At 37.5% G+C, this 20,068-nt stretch overlaps 1 protein-coding gene across 10 annotated transcripts in view; it reads right to left on the reverse strand.

Moving 5' to 3' along the window:
* MAST4 (microtubule associated serine/threonine kinase family member 4) overlaps positions 1–20,068 on the reverse strand; it is a gene marked incomplete at its 5' end in the record, with an annotated part of 208,979 nt that overhangs the window by 54,701 nt on the left and 134,210 nt on the right. For 6 of the 10 annotated variants that reach the window (XM_081212590.1, XM_081212589.1, XM_081212586.1 and 3 more), the window contains 6 exons: positions 184–259; positions 2,335–2,492; positions 6,511–6,589; positions 7,551–7,571; positions 11,012–11,081; positions 15,444–15,532. In XM_081212590.1, coding sequence (XP_081068716.1) covers positions 184–259; positions 2,335–2,492; positions 6,511–6,589; positions 7,551–7,571; positions 11,012–11,081; positions 15,444–15,532 — 493 coding nt within the window. The remainder of the gene's footprint in view (positions 1–183; positions 260–2,334; positions 2,493–6,510; positions 6,590–7,550; positions 7,572–11,011; positions 11,082–15,443; positions 15,533–20,068) is intronic. The other 4 variants (XM_081212591.1, XM_081212588.1, XM_081212594.1 and 1 more) reach the window with 1 other exon arrangement.

Consider the following 20,068-nt stretch of genomic DNA (forward strand, 5'->3'; position numbering starts at 1 on the left):
TGATTGTTTCTGAGACAGATCAGCTGCAGGTCAGCTGACAAATATTTTAAAGAATATTGTTGCTTTATGATAGCATTTTTGGCTTAAATTAATCTGATATACCAAATATAACAGAACACCTTTTTTTAGAACACAGATTTCTTATCAAGTCAGCTTTAGAATGCAGTGAATATTCATCTTTACCTTTGGGAATCTTTCTTTGTATACATGGTTCATCATAATGATTTCATGGTCACAGCAGGCAGGAGAACGTCCAGGGCTGCAAGTAAAGCAAAGCCAATCATCCCTTGGATCTTGTACTGAATGAACTGAAAATGAGGTCTATAATTTATGTACTCTCGTCTGTAGGCAGTCAGTATTATTATTACTACATGACAAAGGGGGCTGCAACAAAATGTGGCAGAGTGAAGAGGTCTTAGTCACTATTGTAGTCTGTCTGCCATGCCTTCCTCTGCAAGACTCCATTCTAGTCAACCCTCCAACCTGGTTTTCTGTCCTGTCCCCTGTATCTTGCCATGTCAGCCAGCTTGACCTCTGAACATGCTTTTTTGTAAACTGATAAAAACAATGTTTTCAAGAGCTGGGAGTCAGTCCACTCCCAGTTTCCAGAGGTGTAGGCATGTTAGTTTGCTGCAGCAAAATCAACAGTGTCTTGTGACATTTTAAGACTAACTTAAGACTAATTTGCTAGTCTGAGGGCACAATATTTTTGAGCTCAGTCCTAAATACTGCAGATGCAAAAGGCTGCTTCCACCTTTCCTACTTTATAAGAAAAAGGGAACGAGCGAGTATGTATTTCCTAAGGCTAGGCACCTGATATCAAAATAATTTATGTGGGTTCTGAAACTTTATAAAGCAGGTTTACATGACCTGGGAAAACAGGTTCTAGTACACACATATCACTAAATCCTCATCAACTATCTTTAAAGTAGAATCTCTGCTCTGTTTTGTTAGGCCTACGGCCAAATTCTGTAAGATGTAATATAATATAATGAAATATAATGTAATGTAGTTGCACTGCATTTTCATTGGGGGGCTGTGCAAAAGACACTGAATTTCAGGATAAGTATATATGTTGACTATTGGAGTTCCATTTTATGCAACAGAGCCTACTGACCTCTGAATAACAGGACCCAGTTGTGACTCTTGCACACCAGCTATGTCACTCTAGACAGGTTCTACTAGCTACTGTCCTCCTCCTACTTCATCCAGAATCTATTTGCTTATTGCATTTTGTCCCCTCTCAAACCTCTACATGGCTAAGGGAAATTAAGGAGTGGGGGTGGTACAAGAAGAGCCAAGTGCATATGTACATTAGACTGACTTGTTTACGCTGACACTAACACTACAACTCACTGTTTTTTCATGTGGAGATGCTGTTTCATTAAATCTAGAGAGTGACCACAGCCTCCAGGATACATGCAACACAGTTCAGAATAAAATTTATCCTTCTCAGATAACTGGGAATCAGAAGAATGTAACATTTCAATCTATGGAGCTAAGGCAGGAAATGTCTGCAAGTTGTAGTTTCTGGAGACACTAGTTTTATATTAAACTAATGCCTTAAATATTTTGATTTAGTTCTGAACAAATGGAAAGATCACCTATATTTCTTTCTCTTTGTCGACAAGCTTCACCTCTACTGAGAACAAGAGAACTTCAAACTCTTGAAAAGAGCAAACCTATCACCCTATAATTTGGTTTCTCAACAAGTAGTCTAATTCTCTACAGATTGCGAATGTAGCTTTTTTATTAATCACCATAATGTACTCAGAACTTTGGGAGAGGAATAAATTTAAACTAAATACTTTTTTGTGATAGTAGGAATTCTGAATAATTTATGTTGCCACGCAGCACATTTTCAATCATTTCAATAGATATATTGAGAACATTTTGAAGATTATTAAGCTAGGAAGCAACTGAAATGAAAATTATAAACTTAATTGTGAAGGTCATGATTTCACATTTCTAAGGGCAAGGCTAGTGGAAGACCATTTGAAAACTAATGTGCATTTTTTAAAAAAGCATAAGACACAATTAGCTCTATATTTTACTACAATTCAAACATTAGTACAAGCACACACACACAAAAAAAATACCATTTTATCCAGACTTTCCCTGACACACAATTTTGGACCCTGTTGTATATTTTGAATCTCCGTATTTATTGTATTGCCTTACTGTTTTTCATGTTTTATATTAAGAGATTTAGAAATGCTTTTAAACAAGGTAACAAAATATAAAACAATGTTATAGTAACGTGCATAAAAAGTATAGTTTCTCATGAGTTTCCACATGAAGGTATCATTTCAATTTCCTGGCAGGTCAACCCACCTCAGGCTTCTGGATCGCGGTCGCATTTGAGTGGTCCTACATCTATTATCACTGGCAATGCTTTCAGTGGCACAGAAATGTTTAGACAAAAAATGTAGTTCGTCTGGAGTTGGTTGGTATGGTAACTGGTGCAACTTCTCTTGGGAGGAACAGGATGACTGCAATAAACATGTGGAAGATAAATTCGTACCATAACCCTAAAGTCATGTTAAACATTTGTATGGATTGTACACAGAATAACTTCCTTATTCCTAAACTTTCTGAACACAGAAAATAAAAATGCAACCTTAATAGATTATAGAAGCAATAACATCATGCAAACACTTTATATGCATCTGTACAGATACAGCCTTGCAATTTCAAGACCCTTCCTGCGTATTCTCTCAGCCCTTGGATTTAAAACAGACAAAACTGCTAAGCATATGTATGAAAATAGTATAACATGATCATCCATTAACTACCACTATCCTTTTTGATTTGCTGTGCTGTAATGCAACTTTAAAGATAATTTGGTGCAGAAGGTGACTTATCAAGATGATGCGTTGGAAAGTTACAGAAGCAATTTTCAGAAGCAATTTTGAGGAAGGCTTATAGCACAGTGGTTGAGCACCTCCTTTGCATATGAAAAGTCCCAGGTTCAACCCCTGGTGTTTCCCATGTAGAGCTGGGAATAACTCCTACTGGAAACCTCCGAATGCTGCTGCCAGTGAGGGTCAACGTTACTGAGCTTGATGGACTGGCTTGGTATAAGGAAGCTTTCGATATTCCTATGTTCCAGAATCACTCCACTTAATACACTGTCCTACATGGATATTTACTTTGGTGTAGTAAAGAGGCACATTTGCTTTGCAGAAGGAACACATGATGGGGAACAACAATTAGTTTCCTTCTAACAGGTTGCTGCTGCTTCTAAATCCTGAGGCAGCAATACTTCACCTTTCTGGAGAAATGCCTTACTGAAATTTTCTATCCAGTCTCCAAGCATGTGTTCAGTCAATTATTCAGATTCACAAAGAAAACATCTGTATAAATCTTGAAGACCAAAATAGTTGATTGCTTGAATATTACTATGAATAGATTTTATTTTGAAATACTATCCTCTTTGTTTAAAATCTAGGATGAAAAAGCAATGAGCAAAGGAGTTTTCTATTAATTTTACCTTACCTATGCTTACATACAATCCTTAAGTTAAGTGATTTGTGCTGACAGCTTCAGACTGATCAGTTAAGAACAGGCATAGGCAAACTCAGCCCTCCAGATGTTTTGGGACTACAATTCCCATCATCCCTAGCTAACAGGACCAGTGGTCAGGGATGATGGGAATTGTAGTCCCAAAATATCTGGAGGGTCAAGCTTGCCTATGCCTGGTTAAAAAGTGTGAGAAGAGTCATGCTGGATCACGTTACTGGCCCTTATAGTCCAGCATCCTGTTCATGGAGTGGCCAACCACAAGGCTGTGGCAGATTTAGGAGAGTGTGACTGGTTTGGTCACACTAGGCCTGGAGCCTTGGGAATGCCACAACTATGATTTAGAATGGAATATGAGAAGTGGGGAACGCCAGTTCTGGGGGTTGTACAGGGCGCTGCTGAAATTTGAGACCCCAAGATCCTCCACTCCTTGTGGGTAGCCTAGGAGGAGGACCTGAGCGCAACAGCACTCTGCCCACCTACAATTGCCAGCAACTGGTTTTCAGAGGCATATTGCCTCTGACAGAAGAGGTAAAGCATAATCATCACGACTTATAGCCACTGACAGCCTTCTCCTCCATGAATTTATCTAATCCTCTTTTAAAGCCATCTAAGTTGATGCTCATAGGTCCACAGTTTAAATGTGCACTGTGTGAATAAACGCTTTCCTTTATCTGTCCTGAATCTCCCAATATTCAGCTTCGCTAGATGTTCATAAGTTCTGGTTTAATAAGAAGGAGGCAGAAACGTTTTTCTCTACCTATTTCCTCCATGTTATACATAATCTGATAAGCTTTTCTCATGTCACCTCCTATTTGCATTTTCTCTAAACTAAAAAGTTCCAAATGCTTCAACCTTTCCTCACAGGAGAATTGCTCCATCTCTTCAATCACTTTGGATGCCCTTTTCTGAATCTTTTCCCACTCTATAATATTCTTCTTGAGGTTTAGAGACCAGAACTGTATAAAGTATTTCAGTTGTGGTCACACTACAGATTTGTATAACAGCATTATGAGATTGTCATAATGCTTTTTCACAGCTGCCACACTCTGGAACTACATCTTTATTGAGCTGTCCACTACAACCTCAAGGTCTCATTCATGGTCAGTCACTACAAGTTCAGACTACATGAGCATATATATGTGTGTGTGAAATTAGAATGTTTTGCATCACTTTACACTTGTTTGCACTGAACTGCATTTGCCGTTTTACTGTCCATTCATTTCTGTTGGAGCATTTCACAATCTCTTTTTTGCTTTAACAAACCCGAACAATATCATCAGCATGCTTGGCTACCTCAGTGCTCACCCCTAACTTCAATTCATTTATAAACAAGTTAAAATGCACCAGTTCCAATACCAATCCTTGGGGGACTCCCCTTTCTTCATTCAGAGGACTGCACATTTATTCCTACTCTCTGTTTTCTGCTAATTACCCACAAGATGACCTCTCCTCTTAGTCAATGACTGCTAAGCTTACTCGGGAGACTTTGGTGAGGGACCTAATTGAAAGCTTTTTGAAAGCCCAAGTATGCTATGCCAACTGGATCACCCCTGTGAGCTTGTTCACAATCTCAAAGAACTCTAATAGGCTCATGAAACTGGTTTGCCCTTGCAGAAGCCATGCCAGCTCTGCTTCAGCAAGGCTTGTTCTTCTATATGCTTGGTTAGCTTATCTTTAAAAATACTTTCTGCTGGTTTTCCCAGGCCAGACGTTAAGCAAATTGGCCTGTAATTTCCAGGATCTCCCTGGATGCCTTTTTCAAAATTGGTGTTATATTGGCTGCTTTCCAGTCCTCTGGTATGAAGGCTAATCTGAGTGACAAGTTACATATTTCTGTTGGAAGATCAGCCATTTCACATTTGAGTTCTTTGAGAACTCTCTGGCGAATGCCATCTGGACCCAGTTGGCAATTTGTCAGGTTTTATTTTATCTATGTTTATTATTCAGAGCTATCTTCCCAATGACAAATAGTTCAAAGACTTTTTCTTAATTTTCTCAACATAACAGTTTACATGAAACTATTTTCCAGAAGGTTTAAAACAATAACAGAATATGACAATTTATGCTGTGATCTCTTAACAACCTACCAGTAGATTAACTGTGGTTCGTATTTTCTTATAGTTATCTAAACATCACCTAATCTTAAAAATTAGTGTGAAGAGCCAGGTTGTACCTATCAAGATATGAATATGTAATTATTCAGGCACACAAACCCATCTTGCAGTGAAAATGATAGGCTTCAATAGAACATGGATTTACTCCAAGGAAAATGGGCCCCAAACTGAGTAACGGGCAAAATAACTATTTGTATTATAGCTAAGCGATGCATGGAATCCTGCTAAATAAAAATTTCAAAGTGAAAATGAGTTATGGGAGGATACAAAGTACCTTCTGGCATATATAAAATATACTATCATGTTGTACTGTTTATTATATGAAGGAAGGGAAATCAACAGTGGTTATAACACACAGTGTGTCTGTTGAAAGAGGGACAACAACAGAAAAAGTATATTCGTTAGAAATACAGCTCTACTTGAATAGCATTCTTGGGCAGAGGATCAGTGCAAGTTCTCAATTATGTCAGTGAGGCTGCCTTAACAATTACTTATTAGCTAGCATGCCTGTAACTGTTTTCAAGCACTGCACCTAATTTTTTTCATTCAAGTTCAGCAGACAGCATCTATTGTATGAATTATGAGAAAGGAGGGGGGACTAATTGCCAGGAAAAGTTAAAATAATAAATATTTTGACAAGCATAGTGGGCAACCCAATCAAAATCCTTTAAAATGTTAATAGATGGTATTGCTGGGATAGAGCCTCCCCCTATCTACCTATAACCCTACCCCTACTGTAGATACTAGTAGAAATCTACATTATTGTTTGAAATCTTACAAGGACTGAATCTGAGAATATATTACAAGCAGAAGCTATCTATCTATCTATCTATCTATCTATCTATCTATCTATCTATCTATTGTTACTTACTGAAACAGTTGAGCTTGGAGTATTTGTACCATAGCCAGAAGAGGGGAGAGATGCCAGTGACCAACGTCGTCCATCAGTCCTGTTGGGAATTTGAGTTAAGCCACATAAGACAACTGTTAACCCTACAGTATTATACAAAAACTGTTGAAATAGAATCCATGAAATGTTGTGGTGTACCATGAGGAAATATACACAAACTCATAAGCAAGCGTTTTTACAAGGCACTTTTTTAAAAAGCACATGAAATAATCCAGCTGTGAATGGGATGTTTCAGGATATCGGATAGAGACAATGCAAAACAGGAACAGGATGGAGGAGAGACCGATGCACAACCATGATAGGCTAGAACATTGAATGTACATGGAAATGTATATAAAATGAACCAAGAATTACAGCAACGTGACTTGCAAAACTAAACATTTTCATAAAATTATAAATTTTGGTAGAACAAAACATTTACCATGTAGGACAATTTCAAATTCTGCTACATGTAGTCCACATTCAGACATAGGACTGCCAACTCAAATTTTCAGCTGGATGAGGCCTAAATACTCTGCTGATGTAACATGTGCAGTTAGTGCCTGTGTTTATAATTCCTCTGCTACAGCACTACCATCCAATGTCTAACAGGAGGCTACAACTGTTTCACAGACAAAAGTAGAAAATAACATACACATGATATGCACTGTCTGCATCCAACACAACTGATAGCTCTGTGATTGCTAATCAGTGCCGGGGGGGGGGGGGAGAGCAGGTAAGCTTGCCAGCACAATGGTGAAGAGAGCTCCTTCAATGCTATCTTCCTGGGCTCCAGTGGCCTTTTACATTTTTGTGACCCGTATATGCAACAAGGTTACACAGTGCTGCTTAACTAATAGTTAATCCCCTTTCCCCACCCCACTTTAGCAACACTGTTCTGAGAAAAATGAAAAACCCTGGCTTGGCTGGTTTGTTTCTAGGCAGTTGGCAATCCTAGTCAGAAATTTACAATCAAATTAACAAACCACAAAAACAGAGTAGTAAGTTTTCGTGACAGTTACCTCTCGTTTCGATGCCCATGACTGCATTATAATTGTGCAAAGTATATTTAAAAAACAAATGAAGAAGTAGAACAACAACTTTCTAAATATAAGAGCATGACAATCAGCATAGACAGCTTCAAAATATATGGGGACGTACCCTGCATGGCATTTTGCAAAAGATATTCCAATTTTACAACAGATGTTAAAAAAAAACCACAACTCTGGGGTGGGGGATCTGTGGTACTCCAGATTTTGTCAGGTTACAACTCACATAACCCCTGATCAATAACTATGGCAGCTGGGGCTGAAGGGAGTTGGGAGTCCAAGATAAGGAGGGCCTCGGGTTTCCCATCCCTGACATAACTGAATAATGCAACTTCGTTGTTTATTCAAGGCCCATTCTCTATCTTTTACTCAACTTTGGTCAGTGCAATGATCTGCTTCTATTTACACAAACACCCTGTTGATGATTTTTTTCATAATGCTACAACAAAGTGGTGTCAGACCAAGGTGACTTCTAAAGTGGAAATCCCATGAAGTCCTATTTCCCATGAAGAAATAGGGAGATGCCAGTCGTGCTACGTTTCCAGAGAAGGCCAGAAGAGCAACCAGTGGCATCCATTCAGTAATAGGATGTATGAACTTTTGCTTATTAGAAATTTGTTGTGTTTTAAAGAAAACTGCTGTGCTGAATAGATCAGTAGTTCCCAATTTCCCCCCCTGTGGACCACTTGGTTGCTGAGGGTCTTGGTGGACCACTTAATTATTTTTCTAGTTGTTGGAGCAATTGTAACGTGCTGTGCTAGATGTTGTAATGTTTTTAATTGTATCTTTACAAGCATGCCAAAGACATCTAAATGAAATTAATGGACAACTGATGGTCTTGTGGACTAGACAGTCACCCCTTTCATGTTACCATACTATGTTTTTTGCTCTGCCAACTTTCTCACTTGCATGGTATGAGAACTAAGTCTCATATTGTGATGTATCCTCACATGTATTTCAGGATCCTTACTATATGCACAGCAGTCAGCTAGAGTGATGACAATTTTACTCATATTGCAGAGGGATAAATAGAAGGGAGTGCTGGTATAATGGCACTTTGCCACTTCTAGCATGCTCATTAAGCTATGAAAACAAAGCAATGAAGAAAATGCATTGTGTAAGACTTGCTCTAATCTAGAAGGCGGGGGAACGAGAACCTCTTTCTAAAGAACAAATTATTTCCTCACTGAAAAATAGATTGTTGCTGAAAGTAGTAATTCAGAGAGAAACATTTCTATGAGCACAAATATATAATGTTAAATATTTAAAACACATATCCTAAACACGTAATGACAGTAGTTAGGTAGACTTTTTTCAGATTTTTGAGATGTACAGTTCTTTTAAATGAGCAAAGTTAGGATGAACCAATTACTTTTCATTCCCAAAACTCTTAGGTTGGGCTTTCAATAAAACACATGTGCATAAGATCCTCTGTTTTATTCTATGAGCAAGGCAAAACTTAGTCTTTACAATGGGAAATTCCTATATACAAATAAAAGAAGGGGTAACCTGCATTCCTGGCTTTGAATTTTGCTCATGGTAATAGTTACAACTCAGAGAATCAATGCAATTTATTATGCTACAGTTCTATTTTTTTCCTATTGGTATTTCCTCTGGTGTATAAAACTGGCACACAATGTAAATTAGTTTTCAATCAGCTATTCTGAAATACATAGTAGTGGTTTATGTTTCTGAACAAATTTGAAAAGAAGATGGGAAATAAATTGGGAAAGAATAGTATATCCTTAAAGAAAATGTTGAAAGAATAGAAACTGCAAGATAAATCAATCAGAATTTTCAAATAAATCTGTATATAATCAAGATGTAACATTTTATGCATCTGTCCTTCCCAACGTTAATACTTATATGATTTCTATAAGGCCGTGACAAATGGAATTGTATTCAGGTTTGTGGCTTTCTTCTCACTCCAATCACCAAAAAAAAGAGAAAGGATCACAGGCAAAAACTGCAGGAGACTGCAGTTATTTGGAGAAGAGGTATTTCTTATCCAGGCTACTGAATCCACTAGAGAAAGTGGGGTCATTGTCCAGCATTTGACAATTATCATGTTCAAACATTCCAGTTTTAATGTTATTTTCACATCTATTTATGGTTGCCGAGACAGGTGGGGAGGAAGGTGTAGCATTTGAACTTCATGCTACATATCAGCTACAATGGTTATCTGTGCATGCTTCAGATAACAATTTTTAGAAACCACTGGTTTCCTTTATATAGAATGGGTTCATTTTCTGATACAGCTGAGTACCCATTAACCAACCCACAATGTATTCACAAGTAAATGTAATCCTATGCTTCGGATTAGTCAAATACTTCAGGTGACCAACAGATCACTTATACTGATGCAATAGTACTATACAATCACAAATGCATCTTCCAAGAACTATACAAAAATTAATCCTCACAAAGGTGTTCCTGGGTAGACAAAACCTAGCACTCTCTTCAGGGTATTCATTGGTTCTTTTACATTCTAACCTCTGAGGTACTATGCCAGATGAGGCAGGATCCACTCTTTTTCTAACACAACTTTCACTCTGTCTTATTTTCTGGATTTTGTTCTGCTAGGGGCATCTTCATCAGTAGAGTCACCCTAATCAACAATGGCAGCTCTTCTCTGGGTGACTCACTATACAGCATTGTGGCTTAATTAATAGTTCTGCAGAATGACAATGTAGTGACAATCTCTTTTGACAGATTCCCATACTGTACTCCACCCCAGTTGGCTCCTTTCAGTGTAGTAGGAAACTGGTTTTGGAAATCACTGAGGTAGATAAACTCCTTCAGTATTTCCCATAACAACACACGTATCATTACAGCTGTGGAAGAGCTAGTTTGAAGTCAAAGGACTCTCTCTCAAGATGCCGCATTAAATAGCACATACCAATTTATGAGTGGAAGGTTTTAGAATGTACTGATACCTATCATGAGAAGTGATGGGCACTCCTTCCTTGGAGGTTTTTAAGCAGAGGTTGTATGGCCATCTGATCGAGGTGAGATTCCTGCATTGCAGAAGGTTGAACTAGATGACCCTCAAGGTCCTTTCCAACTCTACAATTCTGGGTTTCTATAATTCACTAGTACAGTTTTGCAAAGGCTGGATTACAGGCCGTTGTAAATTCTATACGTATTTTCTAGTCTTTTTAAAATTAATTAAATTAAGTTAAATTAAATTACTACGAAGGAAGGGAAAGAGGTGATAATCCTGGTTCTTATATAAATGAACTTTAGATATTGCAAGAAATTAGCAGTAGCAAGAAGCAAGTTGCGAAGACTATTATAAATTGAATTGCATTTTAAGGCAACATATATTGGTGTTTCTTACCTCCACCAGCATATTATAAATGCATAAATGCAAAGTGAAGCATGATTCCCAACTATGAATTATGACACATCAAATACACACAAACCCATCCTACCTTCGTGCAAAAGAAAAGTGGGCTGAGGCACTAGGAGAAAAATTTCTAGGGCTATCTTGAGGACTGCTCCCTGGTGAGAAACAGAAGAAAGTAAGAAAATTATGTAAAGTGTCATACAATCATAGTTAGACTCAGTGAAAATCCTCAGAAACCTATTTTGCTCTGATTATCATTTGTTTGTATAGCACTTAATGTGTATCGTGCTTAATGACAAAGTTGGTCAAATAGTGTAACCTTCAAGTTCTATTCCAGCCATATACATTGACTCACCTTGTGCTGCCCTGACTGCTTTTGTTATGGAGTGGCATATAAAGTAAATAAATAAAATATAATTATCTAAAATGTAAATAAAATGGAAACTAGACTCTTAACTTCCATCCTGCTTTCCATCTGTGGTTCTCTCAATATATTTTTTATGTGTTTATTATTTTATTCATTGAATTTGTATACCACCCTTCATCTAAATACTTAAATATAACATAAAAATGTAATATATAACATAAAAATACAAAACGAGAACACAAAAGACATAACAAAAAAACAAAAACAATTATTACATCATCTCAACCAAAATTAGTTCACCACAGCTACAGAAATATTTCTGTTTGGGGGGGGGCGGAATATTAAGACTGAAACTCTGCTTTTTTAAAAAAGTATATAAAATATGTATGTATCTGTTCTCAATATATCAGCATTTAAGGACATTTGCAATAAACACTGATATCCACAGTTTAAAAATGTTATTTCTCAACATTTTTCTTGCCGCCCCCCTTTTAAAAACCATTCTATATGCCAACAAGCAAACCATGAAAATTAGATAGAAAGTTATTCCCAGGACTGGCAGGACCAAGGCATGGGGAGGTGATCTTAAATGATATGAAGATGTGACTGCTCATTGTGAAGAGAACATTTCCTTTGGGGCCTTGTTACTTTCTCACATTAGACCACTCAACCTGCTGCTGAACACTGAGAAAGCTTGGCAGGCAGCTGTTGAGGGAAAGTTCACCACTATTCCAGCCTGCCTCTCAGCATGCATAATTAGAGCATGTGGTCTGTCTACAGGGGAAACGTAAAGGCGACACAAGTAAGAATGTTCTTTTTATGAGCAGTGGTGTCTGTCAATCATCTTTCTAGAGAAACACACAACCCACTAAGTTTTTGATAAGCACACAGTCCAATATATAGAAACAAGATTACACTGTTCAAGGGAATAAAGTTGAGTTATTGCACGCAAGGCTCGTCTTTTTCTATTTGACAACATTATTTAGTTTTAAAGGTAGCAAATAATTATCCAGTGTGTGTACTAAAGAGTAATGCACTGCAGATGCTTAAACAGTAATTAACCAGTGGTCATAATAAACACTAGAGTTCTACTAGAAAATGTTAATTATTCAACTACTGTATAATTATTGTATTATAGTCATTCCTCAAGATTAATTTTGGTCATCAAAGCAACTCTCAGAGGTGTTCCGGGCTCCATTAACCAATTTGGTGTCGACACTCTATGGTCCACCCTGAAGGGCTCTAATGGCTGATTACGCAATGAAGTAATGGAAGCAGCAAAGTTGGCCCTGCTCACTGCCCACATGGTTATGTGCTCCAACACACATTTGGTTTTCTTCATAGCAGGGCATTCACCACCTGTGTTCTACATTGTTTAGCCTGTTTCATAGCACATCTCTCCCCAGTATAGCAGGGGCAGAGAATGTGTTCCATATTCTCAGAGAGGACACTCAGGAGTGATTGTACTTATGGCCCTTTGCATCATGCCATTTCACAGCAAGATGAGGGCCTCAGAAGGATCACCAGCTTTATCCACCAGAAAAACCTCCAGAATGGTCAGGAATCCATCAGAATCCATAAGTTTTAGGGGTTTGACCATCCTAACTGGGGGTCCACCTCTGAAGGGAAAAGTTGGTAACATCAGCCCATACTTCATTAGAAAATCTTGTCTTGAACTCTTGGGGCAAATAGATCTTAAGCAGAAATCTTATGAGGAAGATGCTTGGAAGAACACACATCCCTACAGCTGAAGATTTGCTTTTGCTGAATATATTGATTTTCTTTTAAAACTTTATTGCCTTTGCCAGTCACTAAACTCAATATTTAGATGCAAAAGAGTTCACAGCATGCTGCACAGCTGACTCGTTTAAGTATTCAAATAACTCAAACAGAGGGCAAGAAAACCCAGAGACAATAGGAATAGGAATCATACTGCTGCCACAATTTAAGGCGTGGCATTTCAGAAAAGCAACTGGAGTCTCATCTGTGACCTTCATCGCTCACAGCATTTCTCTCAGTACTCATCCACCTATCTGCAAGTCAATACCTGAGAGGCTTTCAAATGACAACCAGTGCCAGTTAATTCTCTGCCCATATGTGCACTGCTTCCTTATTACTCAAATCCTGCTGTTCTCAGGGATTTTGCTGGCTGTTTCAGCTTTCACACATTTCATTTGCTGTCGAGACTACTACTGACGTTTCTGGCCAGATAAAGTAAACCTGATTGGTAGGGTCAGGCATTATATAATTAACACTACAATCTCCAGGGAGAGGCAAACACTGAGAGTGAGTAATCAGTATTTCAAAATACTGTATTTAATGGCAATATATTAGGAGCTGTGTTGCATACATATTGCATTATGTGAATATATTCAGAATGAAGAGCTTCAGAAATCCTGAAGAACTCTGAGAGAGCAACTATTGCACTGACTATAGATTATTGCTGCGCTTTAGTGCCTGGAACAAGTGTTTTGATACACAGACGGTACTAAGGGAGATTAATAATAACTGATCTTTAAGATTATACACAGGATCAGTTAGAAACCTTGTTGTTACCACTTGACAACTCTCTTTAATGCCTATCCGCATTTATCACTATAGCCATAAAATATACTAGTAACTACTCAAATTTATTAGTTTGTAGTAATCTGGCAAATTTTATAATTCAGGCAACTATCCAGGGAGCTATCGTCTCTGTTTTGACACCCTAGAATGTAACTATGCTGCAGATGGCAGAAAAATAATTTTCCAAGAAACTGCCAAATGATTTATGTCGGAAAAGGTTTCAGAATATGTTGCTGAGGACCTACAAGAGCTTGATTAAATGTAGATGATCCCAGAAGATAACAGAACTCACTACAGGAAAGTTTCCTATCTCTTATATCTGATTATCTATCAGAACATATAATTTCTGAAAGGAAAATGTTAATCTTTCACTAAGTGGCCTTGTGGTACTAGCAGCAGGCTTGCTTTGAAGAAAGCTTTCAATTCAATGTCTCCAAACAAGCCCCTGGGAAAGAGTGTTTGGGAAAATTTGAACCTACAGAAATGTTGGTGGCTGTCAGTACAGTACTACAATTTATTTCTATTACATATTTCAGTTGGTCTATATTATGTCTCCTAATTAAAAAAAAGCATAAAATCAGGACTGGAAAACGACAGTTCCCAAACTGTAAATATATTTCTGGTATATAATTTTGTTGTATAGGCATTTTGATTTGGTAAACTTTAGTAAGATTTGCAGTGAAATCAATGTGTAACTTATCAAGTATTCATGTTTCAGAGAAGTTCTGTCATAGTACAATTGCTTTAAAATTACAACCATAATGTTATTTTCTTGTCTCTCCTTCTGTCCTCATGTTTTATGTTAATGCTTAAAGACTCCATTCTTTGCTTAAATGTATTTCTATATGACACTGCTGTCTCTTGTTTCTTTCATTTGAATTGTGTGAACTGAGCATTATATGTGCATGAAGCTTTCAACCCAGAGCTGGAAAAAACAGTTCCGTTTTAGGAACCAGTATCAATTATTTAGGCACTAACTGTGAATGGAAATGAATATATATTTGTGATCAGATATTATGTGTGCGATCAGCTATGTAGACTCTTTTTTCTATACAAATGCAAATTGAAAATCACTTAAAACCAAAAGGTTTTTTGTGAAAATGTCAGCTCCACAACCTGATGATACCTTTATTTCCACCCCCACATGCTGGTGTTTTTTCCTGTGAAACACTGTTAAGACTGAGGACCTAGAGAAAGATTAGTTTACTCATCAACCTGTCTATGTACAGCAATAATCTGGAAATAATTTTCAGTGTCTCTATTTGAAATGAGGTGGGCAAGGACCAGAGGGATGGCCTTCTCTGTTGCAGCACCTTTTTTATGAAATTTGTCTGGTCTGAGCAACAGGCAAATAGCTTTTTATTTCCTCTGGACTTTGTTACCTAAGGAATTTTCTGGTGTTGCTGCTGCTAAAACTTACCATTAATGTGTTTAAACCAGCATTAAAAACTAAAATTTCAAACTTTCATTCTAGTCTGGTTCCAAAGTGATCGTTGGAAGCGCTAGGGTATCCCAACCCAGTCACGCTATGTAATTACAGACTACAATATTTCTCTCTTAAGTCTATGGAAACAGTAGAATTTACCTGCATGAGCTGAAAGTGGCGAATGGGGCCGGGGCATAGCTGGGGACTGCCCATTGCATATCAAACTTTTTCTGTTACTCGTCCGGCAACTGTAGGAAGAGAAGAGAATACTTAAAGCACAAATGTTTCAAATATGTAGCATCCCAACCCTCTATTTAACTCAGAATTACTATCTTGTGATAGGCATTCTGAATTCAGGGGAGGGGAGAAACCCTAGAATTAGACCACACACTGAATGTTAAATGAGTTATATCCCATATATCAGCAGGAGAAAATGCATTAAGGTTAATTATAACCACAATTTTAATGCAGATATTATCCCCAAAGAAATCCACCTGCCACTATGACATTACACTATTAACACTGACATTTTATCTGATACAGAACAACAGTCTTATTTATAATACATAAAAATGTCAGGAAAAAAGATGACCATTTAGAACCACCATTTGATACATGGATTTCCTAATTCCATCCAGGGCAATAATCTATCTATCTTATGATATACTAATTAAAAATCTAATTATTGAAGCAAATTTCACATCTGCGTCTTTTTGTAAATAGACCAGGCACATCCTACAAAGATAAATGTGTTCTTTCACTCATACATTTTTCATCTCAAGCACTGCAAATCACTATTTTTCTCCATTACAGATAATTATGACATGAATGGCAAATGCATACATCTACTAAAAAGCAGGACCTCTGCAACTTTAAGTGAATTCATACTCTTGTAATTATAATCAAATACACCTAAGAATATAATCTTCCACCTTGAAACACACATGTAAATTATTTCCCCTAAGATAATGAAATTGTGAATGAGCAAAAATGTGTGCATCAAATATGTTAACATTTGGAATACAAATTACTCCATTACATCTTCAGAATAAACATAGGAAACTGCCTTATACCAGGTCATACTATTTGTCAATCTAGCCTAGTACTCTGACTGACAGTGACTCTCTGGGGTATCAGGCACAGTTCTTTCCCATCATCTGCTACCTGATTCTTTTTAACTGAAGATATTGGGAACTATACCTGGGACATTCTGAAGTGAAAGTATATGCTCTGCCAGTGAGCTATGGTCTGCTTAAACTAAGGAAGGGTGAATGCATACATTGAATTCACACTGTAAGTCTTCAAACACATACATGCGCGCACACAAGCAACAAAAATACAAATAGCTCACACTTCTATAGGCAAGGAAATAAAACACTGATCAAGTTCCTGCAGAAGGGTGGTATCCAGCTAAGTCATACTCAGAGTAAACCCGTTGAAGTAAACAGACTTACAATAAATTCATCCTAAATCAATTAATTTCAATGGACCTACAAAGAGCATGACTTAGTTGGATACCACTCAATCTGTTTTTGCGGTGGCACAGTTGTGGAGTTACAACCCCATGTAAGCGAAATCCATCCCTGAAGGCCAATAATATGATTTCAATGAGAGAAGCCATCTCCCAAATAACACAAATAAAAACCAAACCGAAGTAGGATTTTATCTGCTCCGAAAACAAGTGGTAGATAGGGCTCTGAACATGAGTGTTCTACAGCAGTGGTGTCAGAACTTCAAATGCCTTTCACAAGTTTCTAGCTCCTTAAAGAAACCAAAGTATTTGAGTACTCTTGTTAAGGAACCATAGCCTACTCAGTACTCCTAGGCAAACATATACCTTCACATATATTTCCTGTAAACTACTTTCACCACTCGGGGATCCAATTTTCAATGTTCAAACCACAGTTTTTTTGTTTTTGTTTTCCAGTTCTGCTAAATGAGGACCATTTATCACATTATCGTTTTACTTTAAAACACTGCTATATTCAGAACAGCTTATATTTAAATGTCAGATGTCTATTAAAAAGAAAAGTGTGGCATGTCTGTTTCTACATGTAAAAAGACATGCTCCCCAATTTATTTAATTGCCTATTAACTGTTAAAATCAACTTAGCGCTGGTGAGAAAGGTCACATTTGAAACTGAATATTGTTACTAAGAAACCACTAGCAATTCTTATGCCCTCCCCATTTCACACTGTTTCAAACATGGGCTACAATCACTTTGATCATCATTTAGTGGCTATAGGGAAGGCTCAACTAGCTGGGGTTTTTTGCACATTGGATAAGAGGTCATCACAACTCAAACCACCAACAGCTGGGCAGCAGCCTTCTGTCAAACTCCTCATATTACGTGAATATACCAAGGGAGCAGATCAAACACATAAGGACCCATAAATCAATATTTACATACAATCATGTTGCAATGTGGTGCTACTAAGTGCAGCTTTCAAGATAAGGCAATCAGCAGCACAGATAATGGCCCTGTTAGGTATGCTACCATTAATGTTTCTTCTTCAGAGAGAGTCGTTTACTATGAATACATGGGTAAATTACTGGCAATAAAGGTTAATTGCTAAAAAGAGCTGAGTAAAAGGAATGTGCTGGCAGCAATTGCTTTTTATCACGCTTTTCACTTGAAATCTGACATCTGTTTTAATCATTTATAATAATTTCATTTTAACATCCTTAATTATTAATATTTACACTTGTAATGAAGATGGATATATGGGCTGTAAACTATTATGGCAGAACCTTTAACAGCATACACTGACTATTGTAATGTATCCCTTAATTTTGTTGTCATTGTAATGTGCTTGCTGGTTGAGCAGAAGATAAAGCTTTAAAAGAGTATGGGTCTTTGTATTTGGAAAGCACAACAAATGAAGTGCTTTCTAAACCAATTTTAAATTCCAAATGTCATGTAGGAACACAATATAAAGTGATACAGGCAAGGGTGAATGAGTAGAGGATGGAGGCTTCATGCTTTTTTACTATTAAAAATGTACAGCTAAACATCATCTCACAGAGGTAGGCTACCTCTGGCAAGATATGGTATGTGTCCACTTTGTTTACACTAGATAAGTTTATATTATATTCAACATGATGTGAAAGTTGACTTCAGATTTATTTGCTTTGCTAAGCACAGATTCCAGAGTGCCAACTCTGTTTATGGTACAGCAGCCTAAGGTGCAGATGATGATGATGATGATGATGATATTTATACCCCACCACTCTGGGTGGCTTCCAACACAATATTAAAATACAGTAACGCATCAAACATTAAAAGCTTCCCTAAACAGGGCTGCCTTCAGATGTCCTCTAAAAGTCTGGTAGTTGTTGTTGTCTTTGACATCTGGTGGGAGGGCATTCCACAGGGCAGGTGCCACTACCGAGAAGGCCCTCTGCCTGGTTCTCTGTAACTTGGCTTCTCGCAGTGAGGGAACCGCCAGAAGGCCCTCAGCACTGGACGTCAGTGTCCGGGTAGAACGATGGGGGTGGAGACACTCCTTCAGATCATCTGTTCAACATAGGCTATGAGAGTGACAAAGGACACAGCAATTTTTTTGGAACAAAGCCTCTATAAATCTATTGGCAAAAATTATGCCAACATGTTTGCACCTTTTAAAACTATTTTACTTCAGCATCCTTATTAACTTCAGACAAAAAGGCTTTTCATCTATAAAACAATCTTGAAGCCAATAGCAGTAAAAGCTATTACTAGTTATAAAAGATTAGCTTAAGTACTACTAGTTAAAGCCATTTGCTTAGATCAAACCTATGGTTACTTGTTATGAAAACACACCTTGGTGTACCTCAAAATCATGTGCTTCCCTTTGCCCTCTCCATATGCAAGGAGACTGAAACATTCTGGTTTCACTTTTTCATAAAGCACAATTTCCTCCTACACCAAAACTCTAGGAACTTTGCTTTGGTCTAACTAAAGCTAGATAAACATCGGAAGAGCAAACCACATTTTGATAGCCTGTTTTACAAACACAAACAATATATATAATTCTAAAGTTTAAATTGGAGAGAGGTGAAGACATACTTTGCCTGGGTACAATTTGGTTTAGGACTGGCTCTGCTATTTGTCATCAAGCTCATGACTGTGAGAGAAGGGTTAAATCTTCCTTTTCCATGCCTTACACACATACACAATGAAATAAAATTATATAGGAAGTCAGACTATCAGCACAGTAAATTGTTCCTAAGCCCTGCCTTAGTCTGCATCGTATTTTTAGTTTATTATCCATGTAATGCAAATATACACAAGATGAAAAAACACATAAATGTTAAAATTTAACTCCAATGGGGCATGAATGTTTAGTACCATATTCTTGTTACGCAAGGATTTACAAAGCATGGTTGGTTTCATAACTACGTTGCTACTTTCAGCAAACTTAATTTCACAGTACACAAATATTTTGCCTCGCCTCTGTCTTTAAGGGCAAAAACTGAGCATTTTTTTTTAACAGCTTAAATTTATGCCAGACCTTGGTTTTCAGTTCCAGGGCTATATCCAAAAATGTGTGAAGAAACCTGTAGCTTTGTATCTGCAGGGTGCATTTCATATATTGAGGAGAAAAGCATTAATGGCTATTTTTGTGACGTATTAAGTGGAAGTTTGTTTCAAAAGAAATAACTGACCATGCTGATAATTGGGAACACTGGTTGAGAGCTGAAATGTGCATGTTAAACTGATTCAGCCCATGAAGCTAACAGGGCAGAGCCCAGAGGGCAGGCCCATGCAGGGCTTGTCTTAGGCCTGGGGCAAGAGTCTTGT

This window comes from Podarcis bocagei, assembly GCF_964188305.1.
Source record: "Podarcis bocagei genome assembly, chromosome: 11".
Taxonomy (NCBI): Eukaryota; Metazoa; Chordata; class Lepidosauria; order Squamata; family Lacertidae; genus Podarcis; species Podarcis bocagei.